At 39.3% G+C, this 26614-nt stretch overlaps 1 protein-coding gene across 5 annotated transcripts; it reads left to right on the top strand.

Annotated features, from left to right (window-relative positions):
- The first annotated feature begins 717 nt into the window (after positions 1 to 717).
- On the top strand, positions 718 to 26093 carry kcnn2 (potassium calcium-activated channel subfamily N member 2). Of its 5 annotated transcripts, none has more exons than XM_079365142.1 (8): positions 718 to 2601; positions 2962 to 3054; positions 14306 to 14724; positions 15003 to 15144; positions 15529 to 15639; positions 15737 to 15864; positions 20945 to 21014; positions 24088 to 26093. In XM_079365142.1, the coding sequence occupies exons 1-8, from the start codon at positions 1804 to 1806 to the stop codon at positions 24361 to 24363; spliced, it is 2037 nt and encodes a 678-aa protein (XP_079221268.1). In that variant the 5' UTR covers positions 718 to 1803; the 3' UTR covers positions 24364 to 26093. The 5 variants fall into 5 exon arrangements, with proteins under 5 accessions (XP_079221268.1, XP_079221267.1, XP_079221265.1 ...); XM_079365141.1 differs by having other exon boundaries at positions 2959 to 3054; XM_079365139.1 differs by lacking the exon at positions 20945 to 21014 and having other exon boundaries at positions 24088 to 24239.
- The last annotated feature ends 521 nt before the right edge of the window (positions 26094 to 26614 follow it).

The following is a 26614-nucleotide window of genomic DNA, read 5'->3' as shown; positions in this document are numbered from 1 at the left end:
CTTTCAACACATTGATGTGTATTGGTGCTGTTGAACTTTTCTGTAATGTTTTTTTTTTTCAAATGAAAAATACATACATTTTCTGAAATAACAGAGGTTATGAGAGGAAATTCAATACCCCCTTTAAAGAGACCATGGACAGGGTCCTAGTCCAAGAACTAGATAGATAGATAGATAAAAAAAAAAAACGTCTGTGAAATACGAAATAGGGTTCTTTTCTCTCCCTGTGTCCAACAGTTAATGTCATTGTTGCACAAATTGTAAAAGCCACTGTAACCCACCATGTTCTCGAAATACAGATTGAATTTATGCAGACTTTTTTCATTCATTAGATTCCACACACACACACACACACACACACACACACACACACACACACACACACACACACACACACACACACACACACACACACACACACACACACACACACACACACACACACACACACACACACACACACACACACACACACACGAAAACATAAGCTTCCGCTTTCTGAAGGTGGGAGGTGTCACATGGCAGCTTCAGCCAATCAGGAGTAAGTGCGCATTGCGATCCTGTGCAGAAGGATTGTTTTATTAAAGGGTTGGTAGTGATCAATGAGCGAGTGGAGCTATCCGCTGTGCTCAAAGTTAGCACATGATGGAGCGACTTTAAGCACCGCGGACAGCTCCGTTTCCATGATTCATTTTAAAAATAGAACAACTGAGCGTTTATGCAGCATGTTATACATTTCTTAAACTTAGAAGTCATATTGTCTGACTTTGCTTGGAATCCTTATTTTGGATTGCAAATGTTCAGGTGAAGGAGGGAGAATAAGAGACAACTTCGTGATTCGAAGCCACAAAAGCAAAGAAATTAACTGTGCAGCCATGTCTTAAATCCCTCCAATAATACAAAAGCATAACTTCAGTGTAGCCCAACAGCTCTAAGACTAAATTTGTTGCTGCTTCGACACCAAGACGTGTGGATGATTGGGTTTCAGTCTATGCTTTATGCCTTCGCTGCTGTTCAATCTCGGCCAGTAATTCCTCAGGGTTATATAAGTCTTCCACTCCATTAATAACGCAGCTACCAGCGGTCACATTAATCTGTGGCCGCAACACGAGCCTACGGACATATAGGTGATACAGGCCTTGCGCGTTCACGTGATCAGCCACTGATGAGCTGAACGGAAGCAGCAGCAGCAGATTGTAAATCTGTGGTGACAGCGAGCTACGTGTGTTTCCAATGAAGTCAATACATGGGGAATCAGTCAGGAATTTATGAATAGGGTCTGGCAGGTGGGGTGTTGTGTGTAAAAAAAGATAAATTAGATCAGTGAGAGGAGTGCACCTCACTGTGCAGGTTTGTATCGATAAAGTGCCTTTTAACAAGAGTTAAAAGGAGAAATAACTTGTTTTATATGGGTTTTATTTAAACTTTTTAAACTCTCTTTTCTGGTTGCCGTTTCATAAAGAAGTTAGTGTCTTTATAAGCTCAGTGAAAGTAGGCCTATTAGTCAAAGTAAAGATGCAAAAAGAATTTGAACACACAAAACAAAAAGTGATAATTCGGTTTAGTTTCTTGTTCATCCCAGTGAATTAAGGCTAGACTTCACGGCCCCCTATAGTTGCAATCTTTTCATGACGTCGAGCCAGTTGTTTTGGTCCCCTCTGCCCAATCGGAGGCTCCGCTCACATTCTACCGGAGCCGAAATGGGTCTATTCATGCCGCGGCTCCGTCCTCCCGTAAGTACCACAACGCCCTTTGTCGGGGGCTCTGTGGTACCCCACTGCTGCTTTAAACAGCAGCACTGACATGGAAAGCCCATTGCAGCTGCAGAACGATTTCTTCCCAGAGCAGCAGCGGCTCCAGCACTGTAAGTACCAGTACTACTGCGGGCGCGAGGATCGGCTCGGCAAGCAGCAGCAGCAGCAACAACAGCACGAGCACTGCTGCACCTGCAATAACTGCACCTGTGATGCGAGGAAAAGCCTCGTCTTTCGTGGGACGTCGCCGACCACTGTGGGAACTTTAAGGACACCTTCGGAAACGTCTTCGAGGCAAGGTTGCCAGTATAGCGTCTGTGAGTTCACACCCTCTAGTCATGGTAGTTCATCCAGGAATCATCATCATCCTCACCATCAGCAGCAGCAGCAGTGCCGCGGTCGGCAGCGGGGCAGCCTGGGCAGCAGCCACAAAGACAGTAACTCCTACAATGAAATAGCCATGAGCAGCTGCAGATACAACGGCGGCGTAATGCGGCCGCTGAGCAACTTGAGCTCGTCCCGCAGAAATATACACGAGTTTGATTCTGAGTCCCAGCCTTTGCAGCCAATCTCCGCCGCAGATGCGTCGGACACTTTAGTATCAAAGCCGGAGAACAATTCAACCACACTGATGCCTTACGCATCGGGGGACGGAGGGGGAGGCTGCGGCCACAGTGGTGGCAAATCGGGGAAAAAAAAGAACCAGAACATTGGGGAAAAGCTCGGGCACAGGAGGGCCTTGTTTGAGAAGAGGAAACGGCTCAGCGACTATGCTTTAATCTTTGGGATGTTTGGGATCGTTGTTATGGTTATAGAAACTGAACTCTCGTGGGGAGCCTATGGAAAGGTGCGTATCGTCTCTAAACCCATGCTGTAATGAGTTGTTTTTTTAGCAAGAAATCACTTGAAAAAGACAAAACTTCTGCTAAAAAAAAAAGTGTATAAGCAAAGAAGAAGTTGTGGCACCCTGCAAGGTGTCCCATGTAGTCACATTGTCACATGCAGGCCAAAAGGCCCATTGCTGTCCAGCCATGAAGGGTGACCACTAAAACAACAAGATAGTACATGACAGTTTGTTAGCTGAGATCTCAATATATTCTATCTTCATTTTGCTACATGTGTTTTAATTTCTTCTTTTTTTGCAAGAATGTGTTTGATGTCATGCTGTGTGTTGTTGGGCTTTAGTGTTGTTGCTCTTTTCCAGGAGTCCCTGTATTCATTAGCTCTAAAATGCCTGATAAGCCTTTCTACAATCATTCTCCTGGGGCTGATTATCATATACCATGCGAGAGAGATACAGGTAATGTACAAACTTCTTTGTTACTCTTTAACTGTTGGTGCTCAACAGTCTGATTTTAACCTCATGGTGTCCTCACATGTACATTCATCTCTACGTGTTTATATGCTGGAGGGTGTCCTAAAACATTTGGATTCAATTAATATCTCAAAATTTACAGAAGTACTAAAAACACTTTGTAAAATGGCATTTTTCTTCAGTTTTTCAATAGAAAGTGTGATTTACTACCAAAATTAAACGGCTAAATATTTCTGAACTTACATAATTTTTTATTTCTATTTTCCAAATGTTTACACCATTGTGGTTTCAAAAAGGACTGTAGAGGCAATGAGATGGGACCGATCCACATCTGTTTAACCCCACAGTTCATCATACATTTTAATTCAATTTAGTGACTCCTCGCAATGTTCAGTGGGTGAATATAGATTATAAGCCTCCCCTGAGACGTTCCAACACTCGGACAGTTTTATGACCTTGCCTCAGAGCGTTGTTACATTACCTTTCAGTTCTTTCTGCGCTTCAGCACTTGTGTTTCTGTGGAACAGACACTGAATTAATGGTTTCTGCTGAATGGGATGCATGTGGTCAGAAATCTTTATGCATCAGAGACCTTATTTTCCCTTTAAAAAAAATTTTTTTTTTAAAAAATGAAATCAACTTAAAAGGAAAACTTTGATGTAAAAAACACCTGAGCATGCAGTAAAATGTGGGATGACAGCATGTTTAATCATGTAAATGGATTTCCTTTTACACAAGAAGCTGTTTTTTAAGATGTGTTCAGCAACACTGTGTGAGCTGATCCTTTAATATTCAGGGCTTTTAAATAAAAGAAGCACGTTTTTGTACAAAAAGGAACTATATAACGTTAGACAAAACCTTCTTGCGTTATTCATATAGCTACAGCATTTCCATCAGCCTTGTTGGTATTTTTAGTGCTCCCAGGTCTCAGGGGAGTATCAGTCATTGAAATAGCCCGACAATAAAATGTGTCGCCCCCTTCAGATTGTCTCATTGTAAACCTTTGTTTATGAGGGATGCCAGAAATGCACACACATCATTACATATTTCACTGCATAAAACAAGTGTTTTCATTTCGCCTGCAGAAGCGTCCCAGGTAGCTGTTTGTAAATTACAAGTTAGCAGGAGAGTATCACATTTATCCTTTCCCTCGCTCGTCCCCCTCACCTCCTCTTCTAATCCTGTGTGAATTATTTAATTCATAAACGTAGACTTTTTAACCTCCTGTTTGTCCAAACAGTTTTCCGTTCATGCTAAATTATGAAGCGATTTACTTATGACTAATGTGTTGTGAAGGTGCATTTTTCATCACAGCAGATTTCTATTTACAAAGTTTTGTAACAGATTGAGTAAAACTGGTAATCAAGCTAAATATTTATGTATAGAGCCGTTGTTTGCAATTAAACCACTTTAATGCTTAACCACAGAATTGTTCCAAATACTTTCAATACCTGTTTTTTTTTTTACATTATGTGATATAGCAATACATCAGTATTGCTGGATATGGTGATGATGGCACTTTCTAAGAGCCTGAATCCATTATTACATTATATGAAAAACAACTGCGATATTCATTCATTCAAACTGAAGTAATTTTCATTTAAACTCTAAAACAAGCTTTTCCTTTCATTCCTTTAATTGTCAGAAGCTGCACATTTACCAAACAGGAGAGCTGTTTCAAAGATCTTTGATCCAAACTCCTCTGACTGTCATGTCAATACTTAAACCATTTTTCACTTTGGATAGCTCTCTCACACAATTAAGACGTTTCCACTTTTGCTGACCTAGAAAACTTTTTTAAGGCAGTTGTTTCCCTTGAGTTGATTACCGTGATGCACCTTTTCGCCACACAGTTTATTGTCACACTGATTTATATATAGTTCACTCAAAGCCTGAAGCCTTTAAATGAATAAGAAACACCACGTCACTGCAGTCTTACTCACTGCCTGCTACTTTGTGCAAGCTGATTTTGAGATCTGTCTGCTAATTCATCAAGTCCCATTTGGAACAAACTATCAGCCACTTCCTGTAAGCTGACTCTGTCTGACTATTTAAATGCAGTTCCTAGTGTTTATACTTCAACTTCCACCGCACCAGCTGCTCCTTTCCTTCCCCGCCTGAGGGGCTTTTGTGCCTGTCGTTGCTAGTCTGTCATTACTCGGTTCCTGCAGACTGACATATGTGCTTGCGCTCACACACTCACACATTAATTCTACATCTATCTAGCTAATGTCACCACATGTGCACACAACGGCTCTGTATGTGTTTCATCTTTCTCTCTCTGCTTCTTTAATTATTTTTGTCTTCTAAAGATGTTATTTGGTTATTTTTGTTGTATATTTAAAAAGACTGTTTTTTTAGCCTTTCTTTACCATTCTCAAAATTTCCATATACATTTAAAAAAATAATGACAGATGTATTTTTTATACATCGCCTACATTAACCATACTGCAATGCCTATGGTTTGGACAGAGATCAGACAGTGTTGTGCTTTTAGAGGCTAATGTAGCCTCCAGCTACTCGCTTCTAGCAGAGATGAGCAGTGGGCTTCAGAATACTGGAAAGCTTACCTCTTGCTAAAGACACATTTACAGATTTAAAAAAAATGTAGTCCCCTGCTTAAACTGGTGCTGACTCATGTGACATCACCTGAGGCAGTTTATTCGTTCTAGCTGTGTTCTCTTTGGAGCCACTAGAAGGTCCATGGGACGTTTTTTTAAATGTGCTGTAGCACTTCCTTAAAACTTTAACCAATTCCATGGTGTTAAATAAGTTGAGTGTCTCTTTGAAAATCTGAACTCTGGTAACACTCTGGTAACAGTAAATTTGGGTTTAGCAATTTTCTCTGAACTCAACTGTTTCTGTTAGTTTGTGCTGCACTTGTAATAAGTATACTTTGAAAAGATTGTCTTCAAATCATTTGACTGTCCCTTCCTGGTTTTCACCCAAAGCTCACATTTTTTATGGTTGTAAATTTTAGTCTGTAGTGTTCTGAAATTAGTAAAGTGCACTTTTTTTCTTGTGTAAAAACTGACTCCTGCAGAGTAATAGATTAAGCATTCACATCCATGTGTACTCAGATACCTGTCAGATGTAGAGCGTAAGTCAGGATGATGAAACATTTTCCAGCCACTTCTCGCCCCTTAAAACTGATTTACTTGTCAGACTGAGTAAAGACTTTGCCCTCTCGTTTTTATTGGATGTAACAACAGAAAGTTTTGACAACTGAAACTCCAAAGGTCAGGTCAGACAGGATGGATGTTGGACACCAGCTGTCATTGAGTGTTTAGGGATACATCTGCTGTGATGTTTGACCTACTGAGCCGAGTGCATTAACAGCAAGAGACATGTTCTTCTAAATGTCCTCAGATTTGTCCGAGCAAACCTCCAATTAAGAGAAACAATTTTAATATCTAATCCGCCTTTGGATATGATGCTGTTTCACTTTATAGTTCTCCTTGAAGTGTTATCGGCCTGATTCAGTCTCAATGATGTCTTTTGTTGACAGCTGGCTTTATGCCCAAGTAATTTTTAGACTTTTTAGTTTTGAGTTAAGTTTGCTGTGTTGGCAGGACGCTGCTTACAGTACAGTAGAAAAGAAAAGGGAGAGGTTACAGTGTGTAGCTGCTTCATGACTTTGATTTGTCATTGTCAAAGACGAGCTGCAACATCTTTCTGTTCTCACTGTTGATGAGTTCACCTTTTTCCAAACAGACAGAAACTGACGTTTATTTGAAAAGTTTTCTCTTTCTCTCACATCAAAGGCTCTTTGCCGAGGGGCATTTGTGTTTAGGTCATTGCTGTGTTGTACCTTGTGATGACAGTTCTGCTGAGTTTTCTTTTAACTAACACAAAAAATGCTTTGGGGGGCCTTCCTGTCTTTGATGTGTATTTTTTGTGATAAAAGTTGGCACTGATGTGTCACAGTCACGCAGTGTTCAATTTTATAATCTACACAAAAGATAAAATAACAACACATCGGCCAAACTAAGCCAGAGAAATCCTGCCAAAGTTAAAGTTGGCCCGTGCTTGTCAGACCGCCCCTGGGTGGTGCCTATGTTTCAGAGATATGGTGTAACTGCAGGAGACGCTCTGCATTTCTCACAGTGAAATCTGCCCTCTACTTGAGACTCCAGACGAGAGTCAGATAACCAGTGCTGGCTGGTGACCTCAATGTTTTCACTGAACATAGAGGCTTTCAAGGGCAGAGACAGCCAGCCTCCCAAAGAGCTAAGAATTCTCAAAATTATTTATTCATGGTTTCAGTCAATTGTGCTCTGCATGTTACTTTCAACATGCAGATGGTTCGAGACTTTATGCTGTGCAACTTGGCTCCAGCAGCAACACTTAAAGAAAGAAACATTTATACAAGCTTTTACTTTAGCGGAGAGAGGATTTACTTTGCTTGAACAGTAGAATTAAAATGCAAATGAGTGAGACTTAATTTCAAAAACAAAAGCAAAATAAACTGCAATGGCTTCAGATTTACTCAGCAAAGTGGCCTCTTAGTGGCTCGCTTTGATATCATAAATAAAGCATTGCATTAATGTCTAATTGGACTAAACCTCTCAACCTAATTCACTAATGAGATTGAGCGATTTCATTCTCACTGACAAGATATATGTTCCCATCTCCACATTACACAGATTAAATATTGAGCTGAACTCCATTAGTTATATTGAACATAGTGAAACCAGTAACCAACTCAGCTTGCAACACATGCATGCCCCTCTGGGACTGATGCAGTACAGGGCATATTTAAAGGACTGTGCTGTTATCTCTAAACCTGACATGAATACAATTCTCCATACTGAAAATGGGGGTTCAGTCTTTGTGTTTGGAAATCCCATTGAAAAACAAGCTGAATGTCTGAGAGAGGCCTGTGGTGGCTGGATCTGTTCTAATTTTGATGGGCTTTAAGATCTGTTGTAAAGATACAGTACCTTGCTATGCAAATAGAGTTGGTTGAATGATATTTCTGTCTCTCTTTGGCCGCTTGTCCAGAGTATGATTCATTGTGTCTTGAAATAAATGTGGCTGTTTATTTTTTAGCCAGGCCAGTAGCATGCTACAATGGGTGATCCATCAATTGGTCTACTCCATGAGCAAACTACTTTAACAATTGGGAAGGATTTCTGTGACAGAAACCCTGCTGACTCTGGGGATCTTCAGTCTTTCCCCCAAGAGCCACCATAGTGTTGTTGTTTTTCTAGGTTAATTGTAAAAAAGATTTGAAAGGAAATCTGGCATGTGTGACTGATGTCCATTTCCCCCTAACAATAATAACTTTGGTTACACCTTTACAAAGCACCATATCTACAGTAGGTAAACTATTTATCTGTTTTACTTTAGCTTATCATCAAGTTCACTAAACAAATACATTCCAATTTGTTTCATACAATATTAGAAATTTTAGAGAAACCTTGGTATAAAATATAAACCTGCTTATTCAGAATGTAATTTTTTTGTGACGCAGTAGCATGAAGATATTAGCCTTTGACTTAAAGTCTGTGTCTAAGTGCAGCCAATACAATTGTCATAAAAGCTGTTAAAGTTAGCTTTTACGTTATTTTGCTTTTGGCACCAAAAACAAAATAATAACTCCCCTGATAATTTCCCAGTTTTGGGTTGATTGCAGAAATTTTAGAAAGAGCTAAGTGAAAACGCTCCATATTTGACCTAAGACCTCTAATGTTGAGGCTGTCGTGTTCAACATAACTGGGCTGTGTTTACATTATCAGCTCTTAAAATAGAACATAAACTAGAACTCGCTTCATCAGCTCTCAAGCTTTCCCATTAGTTATATTTCACATTGTGAAACCAGTTACCAACGCCCTCTGGGACTGATGTAGTACAGGGAATCATCACAGGACTGTGTCATTATCTCTAAACTGGACAAGATCATTTGTTCTAATTTTGATGGTCAAGACAAGGTGTTAAAAAATTTGGGAAAAATAACTGAAACCTCAGGGTGGTTAATACTCTAGATATGCATAAGAAAACTCTGGTTAGTTTGAGCAAGTGGCCATTAATTACACGCTTTCAGCTGGTGTCATGCAAGTTGCATTGGTGGAGCAAGATGCTGGGAGTGAAAATGCAGGGAGTAGTGGGGTTTTAAAGTAATTACGTACTGGAAGCATTGTTTTATAAGGGACACATGTCCATTGATATATGCTTCCCCTGAAATTTTACAGAAGAAAGTACCAAAAAGTTGTTCCCGAAACTCTAACAATGCATATGAAGAGATCAAGGTGTTATTTTTCATTCTGGTAGCATTATTTGATTGGAGATACAGATAGCCTATGCAATAATTTTTCTCGCACTTTAACGCAGCACATCTCGACAAAACACCTTCTAATGCAAACTGTCAGGTAATTGAGTAGCTAGCAAACACTAGCGAACAGCTACAGCAATCAGTTGGCTAATGCAAGTGATTGGTTGCTCAAGAAGTTACACAAGTCGCGAGCTAACGCTAGTGGTTGGTCAATGCCAATGATAGTTTGGTTTAGTGAGCTTAATCCGGAGGCTTATGATTTATTTTAGAAGAGGCTTTTGACAACATGTTTTATCCATGGACTTCTCATAGTGTCCTTTGTTTCAACAGACAGTTAATATTCAGGTTCCATGTGTTTGTAATGCATTTCTATGAAAATATCAAAAAACAATAGTTAGGTTAGATAGGAAAATCTCTCTTTCCAGCCTATTGTACAAGTACTGTCAGTATTGGGATAGTTTTTCCTCTTGGAACCTCTCTTTTTTTTTCCTATTTTTTTTCATGAGGTCAAAGAAAATTCCAACGTTTTAGAGCTAAGTGTTGTTCAGAAGCCAACATGCTTTTAACCTTAACAGGTTTTTACTGTGCTTACATTCCTTTAAATTGGAAATGGCTTTCACTCGCTGAGTTTGAATTATTTGTCAGGCTCCTGTAACTAATTTAAAAGTGTCTTGTCTCATCAGATGTCTGTTTTTATTCTTGACTCTCAGTATCCAATCTATTGTACTTTGACATGATTTAAAAAGTAGAGTTTATGTGTCTTCCAATGCTGATGTTATTTCCTCCACCTCTCAGTCATAACTGTCTGTTTTGCTGCTGGCATGGAATATTTGATGCTCAGAGGTAAAGGGCCCTTGGGTATTGTATTTCAGGTCATCCATTACCATAATTGCTTTTACCAAGCAAGTAGGCTTTCCTTATGCAACCTGCGTGTAAATCTTTAATTACATTGTTTTGAGGCAACAAACTTTGTAACTGCTTTTGACAGGCTGGGTTTGTTGTTTAAAATGTAAAATAAAACGCTTCTTGTTCTGTGTGCAAACAATAGATTTAGCTGCATTCAGAGGCCTCATTCTGTAAGTAAGACGCTGTGGTGGAGTGGAGTCACAGCTTGTGTTTCCTAGTCTACATTACACTCTGTTGGAAAGGCCGAACAAGGCGAGCTGTGGTTAGAGTTACACACTTCTCTGACAGATGTCTGTTTGTTAAAGGAGCTCGGTGTCACTCATTTGATATGAACAACTGCCTCTGAAAATTTAATTCATGTGTTTTCTGTGTTTGGAGGGAACTTTGATTGTAGCTTTTAAATAAATATGAATGAGCTGCAGAGGCATTGTTAGCTGGTTGTAGCATTTATTTAGGGACATGTCTGTGTTGGTTGTAGCTCATTGTGTTTTTACTGGAATGTTTGTTGTCTGCTTACACTTCTTATACAGCAGCTTTTGGGTGTATAATTAACTGAGAAGCTATAATTAGCAAGTGTTTACTGTTGTGGGTTTAGTGTGTCAAAATTAAGCTAGCGGCATTGGTTTTAAAGTGCCTTCAAAGCTGTCAAGCTGTACGAGAAGCACTCATGTATGTCTGTGAGAAAAGTGTCAGTGCAGAGTCGTATTGATTTTTCAAAGCATTCTTTGTCCTTGAACATCATGAAAAAGGGCCGATGTGAGAAATATGACTATTTCAGCAATTTAATTTTATGTTAGGTATCGCTGCTAAATTTACAATCAAGGTCGCTGATCCTATTAGCCTTCCAAGATTGGGACACTTTTTTTTCTTCTTTAATGAGAATTTTTAAATCAAGCTAAATGGGGAACAGTCGGCAATGTGCCGAGTTGTAATGTGGGCCTCCAGTGTGTGGTGAATACTCTGAAAGCTTTATTTCTCATACATTTTAAACTGCTGTTTTACCTGATTAATTAATACGTCCAGTAAATTTCAGATTTACAGGGACTGTATAAACTATTATTTTATTTGATATTATTAAAAGCGAGACCCCGCACACTTTCTTAAATCATTGTAAAAGAAAAGTTGGTGCAAAAACAAAGAGTAAGACCTTTGATCTGCTTTTTGTGGCTCAACATAACATTTGTTATGAATTGGCACTGTACAAATGAAGATGGATTGACGATTGAATTTGTATACAAAGCTTTTGAACGGCAAAAAAGTACATTTATTGAATAATCAAACAGAGGTACAGACAGCAGCTCTAAGGGCTCTCAGGGCACACGATCTTAACCTCTCCCATTATTTGAAAAATAAAAAGCTCTGTGCTGAGAATCAGACTCTTCTTATATTTCCTGATCGTAATTCTTTTATAATACAGGATGTGTCATTGACCTCTCATCTTTTACAAAATACTGCCCTCTGAAAAGAGTTAGTGTAAAATCTATAATTACACTAAAGATCGACATCTGTTACTAAAAAACTGAAACACTGAGACCATTTAGGCAGGATAAAAAAAGCTACATAAAAAATTAATAAATAAAGAGACCTGATTTTATGTTTTCTATCATTTGAAACATAGATTTATAATCCAAGGAATAGACTCAAACTCCATAATGTCAAGGTTCTTACTCTGAATCTTTGTTTGTTTGTTTACATTAGTTCTTTCAAAAATCATTGACATTAAATATAAATACATGCCATGAAATAATGGACCACTCTCCTCAAAGTAAAAATCCATAACCCTTATCCTTTTTCTGACCCTACCTCCCCCTTTAATATTCCCTTTTCTGCACTTCAACTTCAAATATTTATTAAATTCTTCTTCATGCCTTCAGGTAGGTAGTGAAATGGGACTAAAGTCTTAAAAAAATCTAAACATCACACTTTAAGCATTAAAGCTGAGCTGAGAGATGAACCAATCTGTGCACAGTCTGCACAAACTGTAAGCACAAACATTCCTCTGTGTGCAAATTACATTTAAATCAAGAGAACTCACTGGACACTGTATTATTCAATGCAAAGCAATATAACAGAGGGTTTCCCCCACACAATGTAATCATGTGCAGTTTCTCTTTCCCCTGCAGTGGTGGTGGTGGGGGTGGGGGTGATGTGCTCTCGTGGTAAAAAATCAGCCGCTGGGAAACCTTGCTTGAAATTGCTGACGGCAACATTTTGTGAGATATCTACTCTGGGTTGTGACGGCTCGTACACAGATGGAGACAGACCTTGAGGTTGTTGAGTGTTTATAGCAGGAGCAGCTGTGGAGGAGTATCAGTGTGGCGTGTCAAAAAGAGGAATCATTCGACGAATACCGGGAGCTAATACAGTGTGATAGTGTTTAATCCTCGACCTGTAGCAGCAATTCTAAAACCCTGTGAGGGGAGGAAGATGGAGATAGTGAATCCAGTATGATGAGCATGATCAGGGATCACAATGGCAGGGTAGAGATGGCGGTCAAGGGCTGGGCCATTAGTTCAGGGTGAATACACAGAGCAGTGAATCTTCTGATAGCTTCAGATTGGAGTGATAGTGATGAAGAGGAAGGAGGGGACGAATAGGAGGTGGCCACGAGAGAAAGCGTCTCTTTATGATATAGTATGGGTACGGGATAGAAAAAAGTAATGAGAGGTGCAGAAATCCGCCCACACTGTAGTCCCCGCTGGGACGGCCTGCCTTCTGGCTGGGGTGACCAGGCGACCAGAACTTAATGCTAATGTGAAGGCGGCAGATGTTCCTATCAGCATAATGCTTTGAAGTTGAAAATGCTTACTGCATGATGCTAATGTAACACTTATTTTGTTAATTTTTTGTAGGGTATCTGAAAGCAGTGAGGAAAACAAAATCTGGTTGGGTGGATTTGTCGCAGTATTGAGTCCATGTGCACTAGAGTCACACATACAGTTAACTGTCTTTTGAAAAATGATAAACCTACCATATAAACTTTGCTATTTAATGGAGCATTTTGATTCCACAGCACGAGATAATGGCTTGAAAAAGTGATATCAATTTTATTCATGAAGAACAGTTCGTTGCTGGCTTGATGTGCTTTGAGTTTGTGGTAAAAACAGGAATTCAAGAATTATTGCTTTCACAATTATGAATAAAATAAAGCAATTGAATCAATAATGCAAACACCTAAATACAATAGACACACCCCATAGCAATCAAACACCAAAAAGCATAAAGCAAAAACTAGAAACAACAGCTGTACATACAAGCAACCACAAAAGTGATTGCAAACACACAGAATGACTTTTTGTCCAATCTATATGGTTTAAGTCTAAAAGTAGAGACAGTGATGAAGGACCTCGGGTCAGAAGGCAGGTGTTGTGTTTTCCAATGTCTAGTTTTATTCATGTCTCAAGTACCCAAAGACATTCATTTGCATTCAATGTGCCATATATGTGACAAAGAGAATCTTCAAATTATACAATTTTAGGTGTTAGGATATAAAGTCTGCCAGTCAGTTATTTTTTCTCTATAGATTTAATGAAGGTCACCTGAAACATTTGTAGCTTTAGGTAATTGGTAATTGACTGCAGTAGGTGACTGACTTGAGAATCTCCCCCACTCCACAGAATGAATAAAAGCAAAATGGCCAGCTTTAAGGCAGGAAAAAACACTTGAAATAATCTAAAATTACATGACATCTTTGGAAAACGTACCTAAATAGACAAAGGAATTATCTTTTAGTGTAGTACATCTCATCAGACCCTGAAACCCTGCACGTCTTCCACCTTCATGTTTGGTCTCCTTTGAGTTAAGTGTCCACCCTTATATCAGAAATAAATAGGTAATTTCTTTACCTGCAATTATTTCTTTTTTTGTCAAAGTTTATTCTGTTGAAAATGGTCACTAAAACTGCTGTCTTCAGAAAATGTGACTCAAAAATGACTGGCTTTTTGTGACTTATTATTTAACGAGCTTTAAAGATTTCCTGTAGCGTGTTGTGTCACTATGATGAAAATGTCCGATGCCTTCACCCTCGCGCGGCCTCACCATGCCCTTTCCTTTCAGTTATTTATGGTGGACAATGCGGCTGATGACTGGAGGATAGCCATGACATATGAGCGCATCTTCTTCATCTGCCTGGAGATCCTGGTGTGTGCGATCCACCCCATCCCAGGGAACTACACCTTCACCTGGACGGCACGCCTGGCCTACTCCTACGTGCCATCCAAGACGGATGCGGACGTGGACATCATCCTGTCCATTCCCATGTTTCTGCGGCTGTACCTCATCGCTCGTGTCATGCTGCTGCACAGCAAGCTCTTCACGGACGCCTCGTCCCGCAGCATTGGGGCGCTCAACAAGATTAACTTCAACACACGCTTTGTGATGAAGACCCTCATGACCATCTGTCCAGGCACTGTGCTGCTGGTGTTTACCATCTCGCTGTGGATCATCGCTGCATGGACTGTCAGAGCCTGCGAGAGGTGCCAGGATCACTTTCTCATGCTATGCTGCTCTGCTCAGCATGAAACATAGATAAGGCTTAAAAATAGATAATGTACACCCATCTACGCTCACTAGAGTGGTAGGAAAGATTTGCTAGAACCCTGCAGTATCCTTACAAATATTCAGTTATTTGCACAGAAGTACATTCCATTTTCTTCGTTTTTTAAAATGAGATTAAATAAGGTGATGCTTGGGTGCGTGAGTTTTGTCAGGTACCTCAAATCCACCAACATATTGCAAATATTATTTATTGCAGGTACCATGACAACCAGGACATAACCAGCAACTTTCTTGGAGCCATGTGGTTGATCTCAATCACGTTTCTTACCATTGGATATGGGGATATGGTCCCAAACACATACTGTGGGAAAGGAGTCTGCCTCCTGACTGGCATCATGGTGAGAAAAGCAGTTCTTAAGACAGTCTTTCTTTTTTGAAAGGTAGTTGGATAATATGCAGTGTTTCATGACTGGAAGACAGCTTTCATCTACATGAAACAAGTCAACTTTTATTTATGGAGAGATTATTCCAGGCTGCCATATTTACAATAGCACAAAGTTGATTACAAAAATGTCGTCTAAGAACGAGGGAACAGAGGAAAAATGAACTCATTTAAACATTTACAACTATGTGTGTCGAGGTTAAAACACATTTCTTGAATTTTGTAAAGGTGCGTATTGATTTTAATGAGGTTCTCTTTCAAGTTTCAGGAGTAAGGTATACTATTATTATAAGCAGACAAGAATCCACGTTGTTTATCTGTTCCTGTCCCTTCTTGACAGGGTGCTGGCTGCACTGCCTTGGTGGTGGCTGTGGTAGCAAAGAAACTGGAATTAACCAAAGCTGAAAAACATGTTCACAATTTTATGATGGACACCCAGCTAACAAAAAGAGTGAGTGAAAGCTACTTTATGGTTGTTAATTTTTAGTTCAAAGGTATTCTCACTTTCTGCTGTCTTTCTCAAATGTATGTCTTCTTTTGCACTACAGGTGAAAAACACAGCTGCGAATGTTCTCAGGGAGACATGGCTCATCTACAAGAACACCAAACTGGTGAGGAAGATGGACCATGCCCGAGTCAGGAAGCACCAGAGGAAATTTCTTCAAGCCATTCACCAGTAGGTAGCTCTTGCTGTTATCCCCGACTCACCTATGTCCATCTTATCTCTTGTATCCAGCAGTGTGTATACTTGATTAACTGCTGCAACCTGAAATCTGAATTGTTTGACACCTGTAGCAAAAATATGTGCTGATGATTATAGTACATAACAACCTTGTTTTACCTGACTTAACAAACTTTACATTTTCCGATAGTGGTTTGGCATGTTGACATTGCAGCTTAGAGACTGGCCAAAATACGCAAGGAGACCCTAATTTATGCAACAATTTCTTACTAATCTGTATTACATACAGGGAAATAGGTGCCATTGGGAACTTGCATGTTTTATTCATTTTAAACAAAAATGTTCCTTGAAAAAAGAATGGAAAATGAAAATATTTTGAGTTACTGAATCCAAAACAGTGAGATATTGATCGGTGACCCTGACATGCATGAGAAATAAGCTTAAGTTTATACTCTGAGTGATGCGATAGAATTTATTGTGACGTTATTTGTATTAAAAACACAAAATTGTCTTCATCAAGCTGCATATTTAAATTGTGTAAAATGCATTTTGTTCTTGATGATTGAAAGTCAGAAAAATGTCCCTTAGGTTTGAATAAATTGTGGAAAAAGTCAATGCTTCAGCAGACTTAGTTTTACAGGAATAGTAATCTCCGTTTACAAGTTCCAAAGCGGTGTGATATTGATCCCTCTCTCTCTCTCTCTCTTGCTCACCGTTATTTGTCAGATTGACCCGCGTGTCTCTCCTGTGTGCATGCTGAGCTCATGGCTGACACATCTGGGTGTACTTTTCCAACTGGTCGGACACTCACCTGTCAGCCAGTCTCTTAGTGGGTCCCCAAGGACTCCCAGAGTGCTAGCTACCTCCAAAACAGTATCGATCTTAGCCTCACCTCACTCTTGTTTTTTCTGCAACTTACAGTGCTTACTGGCACATTCAGTTTTTTTTCCCACAAAATTGCATTAAAATTAGTGGTTTATAAAAAAAGAAAAAGTAAAAAGCGATGAAATGATTGCGTTATTATGTAGCTTTATGCTCAAGTGAAATGTCCACATTTTCTATGTTTGTGCGCTTTCTGTGGTTTATGTATATGTGGTCACTTGTGCTCAACTTTGATTTGCTCATGAATCTTTTGAACATGCATTTATGTTTAAAATGCATTAGGATCTTTGATTATGAGAAAGAGAAGAACAAAATCTGTCTGCTACTGCTGCTGCTGAAACCTGCATCCAGAATTGTGTCGTTTAATAGCCTTTTGTCATGGTTGCTTAGTCGAGTCATTACGTCCCCCGCTGTCGCATTCAGGCGATTTGCAGCAGCGATGACAGCGACTCATGTCTCCTGTTCTTTAGGACAGCCTAATAATGGAAATCCCCTCCGAGTTAAATCTATAAAAAAGCAGATTCAGTAGGGAAAAAGTCACGTTCAGCTCTGTGTGCAAGGACAACTGCTCAGCATGGTGTCAACATCCTCCCGTCACACCTTTATCTTACAAAGGTTGTGTTTTGTGATGTGTTCACAGGCCTTATTTTAGAAGATTTTGAACTTGTGCCTGTAACCCGCCTACAGGATGTGATGCACAAAGTCTGGATTGAGATGAAAACACGACAGGAAGCAAAAACTTAAGTGGAGGGATGGAAAAGGCTTAGAGCTATCCTTGACCTGTCACGAGGCGATAGTAAACATCAAATCAGATATCCCTGTGTCTGTTCCTCGGGGTCAAAGCTTCTAGAAAACATTTTCTGAAGTCTGAATCAGTCACTGGTAAGGATGCAAGGTGCAAACTGTTGTTAAATGGAGCCATAGGGTTCTGTGAGACGCTGCCTGTGTGGGTGAATGTTTTCCCAAGTTAGCAGGAAGGTTGCTTTGATTTACTCGACTTCTGATAAACGGGACTGGAGTGGGAAAAAAAATGGATTAAAGTGCAGGCAGAGCTTCAGCAACCAAAACAGGGAGATAACACACCATAGGTAGCAGGGAAGAAAAGTCAAGAATAAATAGTTGCTGTTGCTGAGAGGTGAGCTGTCAGCGCAGAGATGAGGGTTACAGCAGCCAGACGTGAGCAAACACATTGTGCCATCTGAATATGTTAATCTGATGTTATAATAATTCATTTGTCTACTTCATGTTCCCTTTTTTTCCTACTTGTGTCGACACAATGCAATAGAGCTCGAAAGTAAGTCTTCGCCTCACATGTAGATACAGACCTGTTGTGTGCATGCTAATGAGAGCTTGTCCTTCGACCCAATAATGTGACTTAAAAAAAAAATTACACTCCCTCATTTGATAAGTGAAATTCATGCCATGAAAAGTTACTGATGAAAAGATGTGACCATAGTTTTAATATATGATTTCATTTAAGATGCGGCAAATGTTTTCTGTTTCAATAAAATACACATTAGTCTCACATTATCACCTAGACGTTCAGCATTTGTGTTTCAAACATCTTTAAATATCCGGCACAAACAGCTTTACGTCTTATTCTTGACACATGCTGCACACACACCCACGGTTGCATACAAAGTGAATTTCAATTATCGGTGATGGAGGGTGTTTTTCTTTCCATTTCTGCATGGATGTGATGAGGATTTGATCTTTAATCAGAAAGCCACTGATTAAACTCCAACCAACTGTGCTTTCACGTACCGAAGGATGATGACTTGAGCCTCTCCAGGACACAGACCTGCAGTAGCACAAGTATTTAATCTTTAATATCCCTCAAGTCATGTTCTACAACTCAGCAGTCATGCTTATTCAGATCAGGGCTCGGGGTCATCTTTCGGCGTGTGGAACCATTGTTACGCCTGTTGCTACATTTGCAGCCACATTTCCTCGATTTTTCTCTGTTGGATGACACAGAAGCAGAGAAGATGATCCGTTGTTATCATGGCTGGTTAGCAGCATAATAACACTAACACAAAGAGGTCATGCATAAGTGCAATAAGAAGCATTAGCTGGGTGAGCATTCTTCACACCCTGGGTTACTCACATGCTGAATTGTACCACTGCATAGGCACTATGTTACAGTAGCTGTAGCAGCTGTTAAGTCAGGTGTATTAACACAGTCGGTACAACCCCTTTGGGAATGGTGTCCCTTTACAGCCACAAGGTTGAAGTTGGAAACATGACAAGACGTGAGAGCTTGTTAGCTCAGAGATCAGTGGATTGAAGAAACGGGAAAGTGACCTCAGAGGAAGGTCAGAGTAAACACCCCAGAGAGAATCCGTTTGAGCTAGAAAGGCTTCACATGTGACCGACAGTGTGTAGCCCTCAACAGGGACAGAAAGTAGAATAAACAGTTAATGTCCATTAAACTTTAGAAAGATTAGCACATTCTTGCTAATATCAGGCAAACGTATAGGACATCAGAAAGAAGTCCAGAGGGGGAAAAATAGAGCGGAGCACTAACTGAGATTGCCCTTACTGATTTAGTGTGGTATTGAAAAGCCTAGCATGGCCGTTTTTTTCACCCCCTGATGAATAACAAGCAGATTTAAAGTGCCCATTCAAAAGGAGAACTGCCCGTGAGGAGTGATTTAAAGAGAGACAGAGACGTGTGGACCAATAAAGGCAGGGCGAGCATAGGCCTCTTCATCCTGAACTTCAGCTACCCTGTTCTTTGACCCCCATGTGACAGCTATTGGTCATCCAACTGTGAAATGTCGAATTAGAACAGGTCTTACATCAACTACTGACTCATGTTACATCGAATATATATGTTTTCTTTCATCTTTTTAGTTATTCTATCTCCTATTTTTCTTTTGTTAAAGACTTAAAGATTACAAGATGCCGTTTTGCAAAAGTCATCTGTACCTGTTTTTGGATTCTGCTCTGTATGAGGCGTTTGGGTCCTGTCAGGACGTTTTGGTTTCCTTTAGAGATTCCTGTGGCACCCTCTGTTGGTCTAACCTGTCATCTTCGCTCCACATCTGCCTGTCGTCGGGACACAGACAAACGATCCTGCATTGCATGAGAATGGGTGCATCTGAGCCAATTAGCAGACTCCCAAAGGTCCCTTTTAAATCCCTCCTCTATCATCATAAGTTGGTCATCATATGTATCTTAAAATCAAAACCTAAACCTGACATCCTGTTATCATTCTGTGTTTTGCACACAGTGTGATTAACAAAGCATGCGTGGGTGATTCAGAAAAAAAGAATTTAATATCTTCAAACCACGTGAGGTCGACACTCCACAATACTGCACAGTTGCTGTTTTTGAGCCCCCGAGAGGAGGAGTAAAAACAGGCTTTGGAAGCCCAATTAAACAGAAGATGTGAATTATTTAAGCATGTCGTATGGAGTAGGTTAGATATTTTTTGCAGAGCTTACAAGCAAGCATTGGTTGATGAAAAAGTGGGCCATATAGAAGATCATTTTATCTTTCAATTCTGCAGTCAATGGAAAAAACAATGCATTTTTCACCAATGCAAGATTTAAAGGATTTCTTCAGACCTTTTTTGAAGGCATTTTCTCATTCTGATGCCCATTTTTTAAAATTTTTGTACTGTCTAAAAAGGGGTATAGTCGACATACAGAAGCTACAATGCAAAGGTTAAACTTTAGCCTCTGTGTTTACATGGATTAATGTTTGATATCTGTGGCTTTTGACCAACTAAATTATTCATATGCATTCATTCAGAGAGGAAAGGTTTAGTATCACCAGAATTTAAGGTACAAAAATAACCTCTTTTTTTTTTTTACCATTGTAACATTTTTTGGTAATCTTTCCCTCTACAATCTTTTGGGTAGAAGTAGGCCTTGATGAATTATGTTAACTCTGCATATTTAGGTGCTTTGGTACTGTATGAGTCTTCCACGTGCCTTTTAGCCTGGTTGTACAGTTTGAACAGGTTGAGTAGTAAATACAGCTGGTCTTTCCCCCCTTTTGTGGTCTCCTTTCCACTTGCATGCAGCTCAACCAAACAGACTGCCCCTTGCATTTTCTACACACATCCTGTGCATGTCCTTTAGGAGTGTCCTCTATGTGTATGCCTCTGTGTGTGCACACATTTCAATGATACAGCGATTCTAATAGCGTTCATTCATTGGGTTCTGAATGGTCTTGTGTTCAGATTGAGAAGTGTTAAAATGGAGCAACGCAAGCTGAATGACCAAGCAAACTCACTAGTGGACCTTGCTAAGGTAAGCTAGACTAACAGTCTACTGCTGCATTGTACTTTAGGATAGATCCTGATGAGTTTCTTTCCTCTGTGTGAATCAATTCAATGCTTTATATGGGTTTTTTTCTCAAAGTCTACAGGTGTCAAATAAACAGACAGGATGTTCAAAAGGTGGTTAAAACACAAAATGTGTGATGCTTCTGGTTTTCTGTACTCACCTGATTTCTTAAGTAATTACTTTATTTTATTGCACAGTGTAAATTACTTGACATGTCTGTGAGAAATTTACTGAATGAGAGTAACAAGAACCCCCTCTGAGGCTTCATCGCTGTTCACCTTCAGATCCTCTGATGTTTGACTCCAGATGCACTAAACAGTAGTTGACAAACCTTAGGGAAAGACCAGGCAGCACGCCAGCCTGACACAGCAGAAACACTAACCTGGAAAGGGAGACACAGTGCGATCTGATGATTCAGCCAAAAGTAAAAAGGCAGAGGAAAAAGGTGGAGATAAAGGCTCTGACATTCAAAGTACACCACAGTCAAACTGGATTCAAGCCAGTGTGTCACGAAAGTAACCGTTAATTAATATTGCCCAACTGCTTCATGCTGTAAAGCAGCAGTGCGAGCTGGGATGTGTGTGGAAAACGGTGGCCTCTTCCCAGTGCAGCTCAAATGGACTTTCTAATGTTGTTATGCGAGTCTGTTGCCATAGGAGGGCAGTGTAACATCAGTACCCTCAGTTTCACAGAGGAAAATTATAGCTGAATATATCATTGGCAGCTGCACTGCCACTGCAGTGTAACCTGAAATTCATCTGATTCCAGTGTATTCCCGTAACAGATTGTCTCCTCTAGAGTCTATTACTATTAAAACATCATAATCATTAGCATTAATATTATTATTGATGTAAAATATGTGATTTATTGCTTGGCTGAATGCTGTTTTAGGGATTATTTGTCTTTTGATCTCAGAATTGCTGTTTAATACAATCTTCTTTTTTACTTTCTGTAATTCTTTTACTTTTGTCCAGAAAACAATCAAAACCGTCTGTCTGAGGTTATATTGTAAAGTGGAAGTTAGGCTAGACTGACCACATATACAGGATATATATAGATGTTCTTGCTGCATTGATGTCATCATCAATTTTGTTTAATGTCTCCTTCGTCTACAACATTTCAAGCAATCAATATTCAATGTTTTCATGTTTTTTCAGATGTTGACTGGGCTTGATATATTTGAGTCCAAATATGAAACTATAGATAGATAGGAACTTTATTGTCATTGTATTTGGGAACATAACAAACGTTGTTGGCAGCAATCACGTACAGCAGCATCTTGGTTGCCTAAAAGTCATATATTTCTTTGACATACGTAGATAACTACATTCAAGGAAGATGTTTGTCCATACACTTGGGTTATCTAATAAATAGCAAATGGATAGGAATGCTGTTGTACTTAATATAAGCACTGCAAGGATGTGGTCATAGATAAACACAACTGTTTACATTCATCTGTCTGTTTCTATTTACATGCAACCAGTGAAAACCTATATTGGCAGCTGCTATGGTGATCTGCTGATCGATGTATACTAACATCATTTGCTGTAATATTAACCATTAAATTATATATGTATAATCATGTTGAACACATAGGGACATACTTGAAGTTAAATGTCCACTCTTGGACTCATGGACTGTCTCCTGTCTTTAATTAATGGTAGGGAACCACTCGTTTTTGTTATTACACTTAGTTGCCTATTTATATGTTGAATTGCTTTTGTGGTCCTCTCTAAAACAAGGAGATTAGTGTGATTTTTTTTTTAGGTGAACTCCTTGCCTCCACTAGCTGCCAGGTCGAGCAGTATCAGTGCTACTTTAGTTCTCACTGATTCACATAAACAACCTCTCCCATTATTGCCACCTCGAATCAGAACAGGACAAGGTAGGTGATGGATGGTGTCGCCTCGAGGCTGCCTCTGTTGAATAACTCTCAGAATCTACCCTCCAGATTCATCCCTCCCACATAGCTTCCCAAATGTGACACGGAATTCGTGTTTGTTTTTGAACACTGAACCACAGGACTTTAATAGTAGCTTTTGGAGTTTATTTCTATACATCTTTGAAGTGTTGGTTGATGTACTGTTTCTAAAGAGCAGAAAGCATTATTGTATTATCGTCACACCACTTTCCTGTCTCTCTCCTCAAGGTCGTGATGTAATGTACTACTGCAAGAAACATCAAATATTGTAAACTGTTTAGCATTCTAATAACTGATGGCTGCCTTTATGTTTCATATCTTGAATTCACTTTACTGCTTTCATATTCTGCTGCCCCAAGATTGGAAGGATGCTTTGAAATAGCAGCAAACCAAATTGATAATATTGACTCTACAGCTGTAGCAACATAAAGCCTTTACTTTGACCTGTACAAGTTAATTTATCATTTCAACAGAGTTTTCATGCTAATTACTGATGTGTTCATAAATCAGCTAAGGCTAAAGGATAGATCGACAAAGTGTTCATGTTTTGAAACAATACTCATGTGCATTATGATGTGCTAACCATTGTCTCATGTTCTCTAAGAGTTCTCCTGTTAAATTGACTTTACTCCTTGGGGTTTATCAGTCAGAGTGTTTCTATTTTTAGAACAAAATTCCCTCTTTGTTTTTTTGTTCCTTCAACAGTGAAATACACATTTGTCTAATTTATACTGCTGCAGCTGCATATGTGATATTTAGAAAATGATCCCTTTCCCCCTCAGTACAGAGAGAAGTTTTCAAACAAACTTGAACACATTTAGTTGTACCTTAATTGGTTTTGTGTTAAAATTAAAAAGCTGAAAAAGCTGTCCTTCATGAGTTTTTTTTTGGTCCGTAGGCTGAACAGAATATGTTGAGAAATTGAGTTTCATAATGTGAAGCTCTTCTATTTCCTTTCCTCTGCTTCTAAAACATTTCTCAGGATTTTAAGTACTGAAGAAGCCTATGTTCTTGTCTAGGTTGGGTGTGTTAATCATGGGCTCATAAAACCTTATCCATCAAACATTTCCCTCATTTGTAAAAGACTGATTTTATATTTCCTGTCCTCTGTTCCAGACCCAGAACGTCATGTATGACATGATATCAGACTTGAACGAGCGGGGCGAGGACATGGAGAAGAGGATCGCCCTGTTGGAAACAAAGCTGGAGACTCTTCTGAGTAACTTGCAGGCTCTGCCTGGACTCATCAGCCAGGTGATCAGCCAGCAGCACAGGGACTTCCTGGAGGTGCAACTCCAGCCTTATGACAAACACAGCCCTGAGCGCTCACAGTCTGTGTCGAGACGAAGGTCGTCCTCCACAGCACCGCCCACATCCTCCGAGAGCAGCTAGAGTCCAAGGGGAACGCTTCCACTGAAGACTTTTGCCATCATATGGCCAAGTTGCATTTATCGTAAAGCCTTATGGTTTCAATAAGTATTATCCAAAATTCTGATGACAGAATCCTAGATACTGGGGACAATGTATTTTAATGGATAACTTCATGCTATTGTTTGTTTTTTATTACCTCAAAAGGTGTTGTTATCCTTGCTCTGATGACATGACCACAAATAATGGCGCTTCCCTCAGTACAAACTAAAAGGCTTATTGATAGGGGTACGACATGAGCTCTACTCCCTCTCTATGCAGAGATAGCCAGTTTTAGGTGGCAAGATGTGAAACTATTGCACTAAAATAGTGCTCCTCACAGGCTTTGTGCTTCTGTAGGCTTAGTTCGGTTTCCTCAAAGCAAACTGAGAAACCACTGAGCAAATAAGTCAGGGAGCATGACTGTGATGTTGAGAACAAGTGCTGGGTTTGATGGACTGTAGTGAACTGACTCTGGAGGACAGATGCAAATTGCTCCTACACACAGTCACTTCAGAAGCTTGAAATGAGGAAAAAAGCATATATCTTTTAGGTTAGAAACAGCATCAACTATAGTGGTTTCCTTTTGCAGAGTGCCCCTGTAGAATGACTATTTTTGGGGGGACACTCTGCAAATAATTTAATCCTCTAGTCAAAATGAATGCATCAAAGTCTGTACTTGCACTTACTTTTTAATCAATGCACTTCAATGCTGACTGACGTATGATATAAAGATGCGTTGCTCATAAAAAGAAGAACATTTAAGATGTTTGGGCATGGGTTTATTATCGTCAATTCTCAAGTTGTGGTTAATGTTGATGAACAAAGTTAATGCCCTTTCTTTCTGTGTTTCAAAAAGAAGCATCAACAAAAACCTGTAGCGATCTACAGAATTATACAAACTCAGTATTGACCTCATCTCTTGCTGTGTCTCAGCTCCTGTCCATCCTCCCTGTGCTATTTATGCTTGCTGTCACCACAGCTGGGCAAAAACAAAATGCTAACAACAACTTGCTGAAACCGTATCTACCTTTTAAAAAGAAAAAGCCTATTTTTGTATACTTTGATGAGGACAAGCACACCTCCAATAAACAAAGAGGATGTATGAAGTGACAGATTTAGCATATATAGCACATGGTTTCATATTTTTTGGACTGGAGTTAAGGTACACAAATTAAGTAGTTTATTTTGTTCTTTCTTGAACCTGATGACGGACTATTTCAATAATTGCATTATCCTACAGATTGCATTTATTTTTTACAGCAAATACTTTAGATGAAGCTGTTGGCTGAGCTGGAAGAGCAATATTCAAGAGCTGAACTGATAAACCTACCTACAGTGGCTGGCATTTATTAGATTTTAGATCAAATGGCAAAAATGAAATAAAGATATTTAAATTTAATTGAAATATCCTGTCAACAGTTTAACTCCATATCAACTGTGTGTAAAGCCCTGATGTGGCAAATATACCCTTTAGACGTTATTCACTATATAAACATAGCTGTTAATGCAACCTTTAGCATAGCATGGGTCAGAAAACATCTGGTCAACTCAGCAGCACTGATCGTGTTCAACCAGCCCACCCACTAACCAATAGGTCAATCAGATGGTCAACAAAATGACAGATGTTCAGTCCACAAACTTTGGCAAACCAATGAGAGATTATACTGTATGCGATTTAAACAATAAACAACTAAACAATAAAAATATATAAACTGAGAGGCCTGTGTCCATCTTCATTGTGTTAGAATTTGTTTTGAAAATGTGTCATCCACATGTGAGATAACTGCATTTATATATGTGGGCTATATTGTCGCTGGCACTCATGTTTATGATTTACTATAAATCCAACTCTTTGTTGCAAGAGAGCGTGTGAGGGTGTGTGCTACATGTGATTCTGTGTGTATTAGACAGTCACAGGTTTGTTCCTGGAAGATAGTAAATCCCATTTTTTTAAAGAGAAATGAATCAGTTGTCACTGTGAGTGACATTAAGTCTCAATCCAATTGTTTGATAGCTTAATCACATTGTGAGGTCATAAACTAACATAATGGATTTAAATTAATCTGTGGTAACTGGTAATTTAATTTTAATTTCAAATTATAATAAACCTGGTATTATTTTATTCTCCATATTTCATATAGAATTCTACATCAGATTACCTTGATACTTGGTGAATAAAATTGTGACGTGATCTACCAGTCTTAACTAAAATGAGTCTGTATTAACCATAGAC

Source organism: Symphodus melops (assembly GCF_947650265.1).
Source record: "Symphodus melops genome assembly, chromosome: 16".
NCBI lineage: Eukaryota > Metazoa > Chordata > Actinopteri > Labriformes > Labridae > Symphodus > Symphodus melops.
The sequence above is the reverse complement of the archived record's forward strand: the minus strand, read 5'-3'. Positions and strand labels throughout refer to the sequence as shown.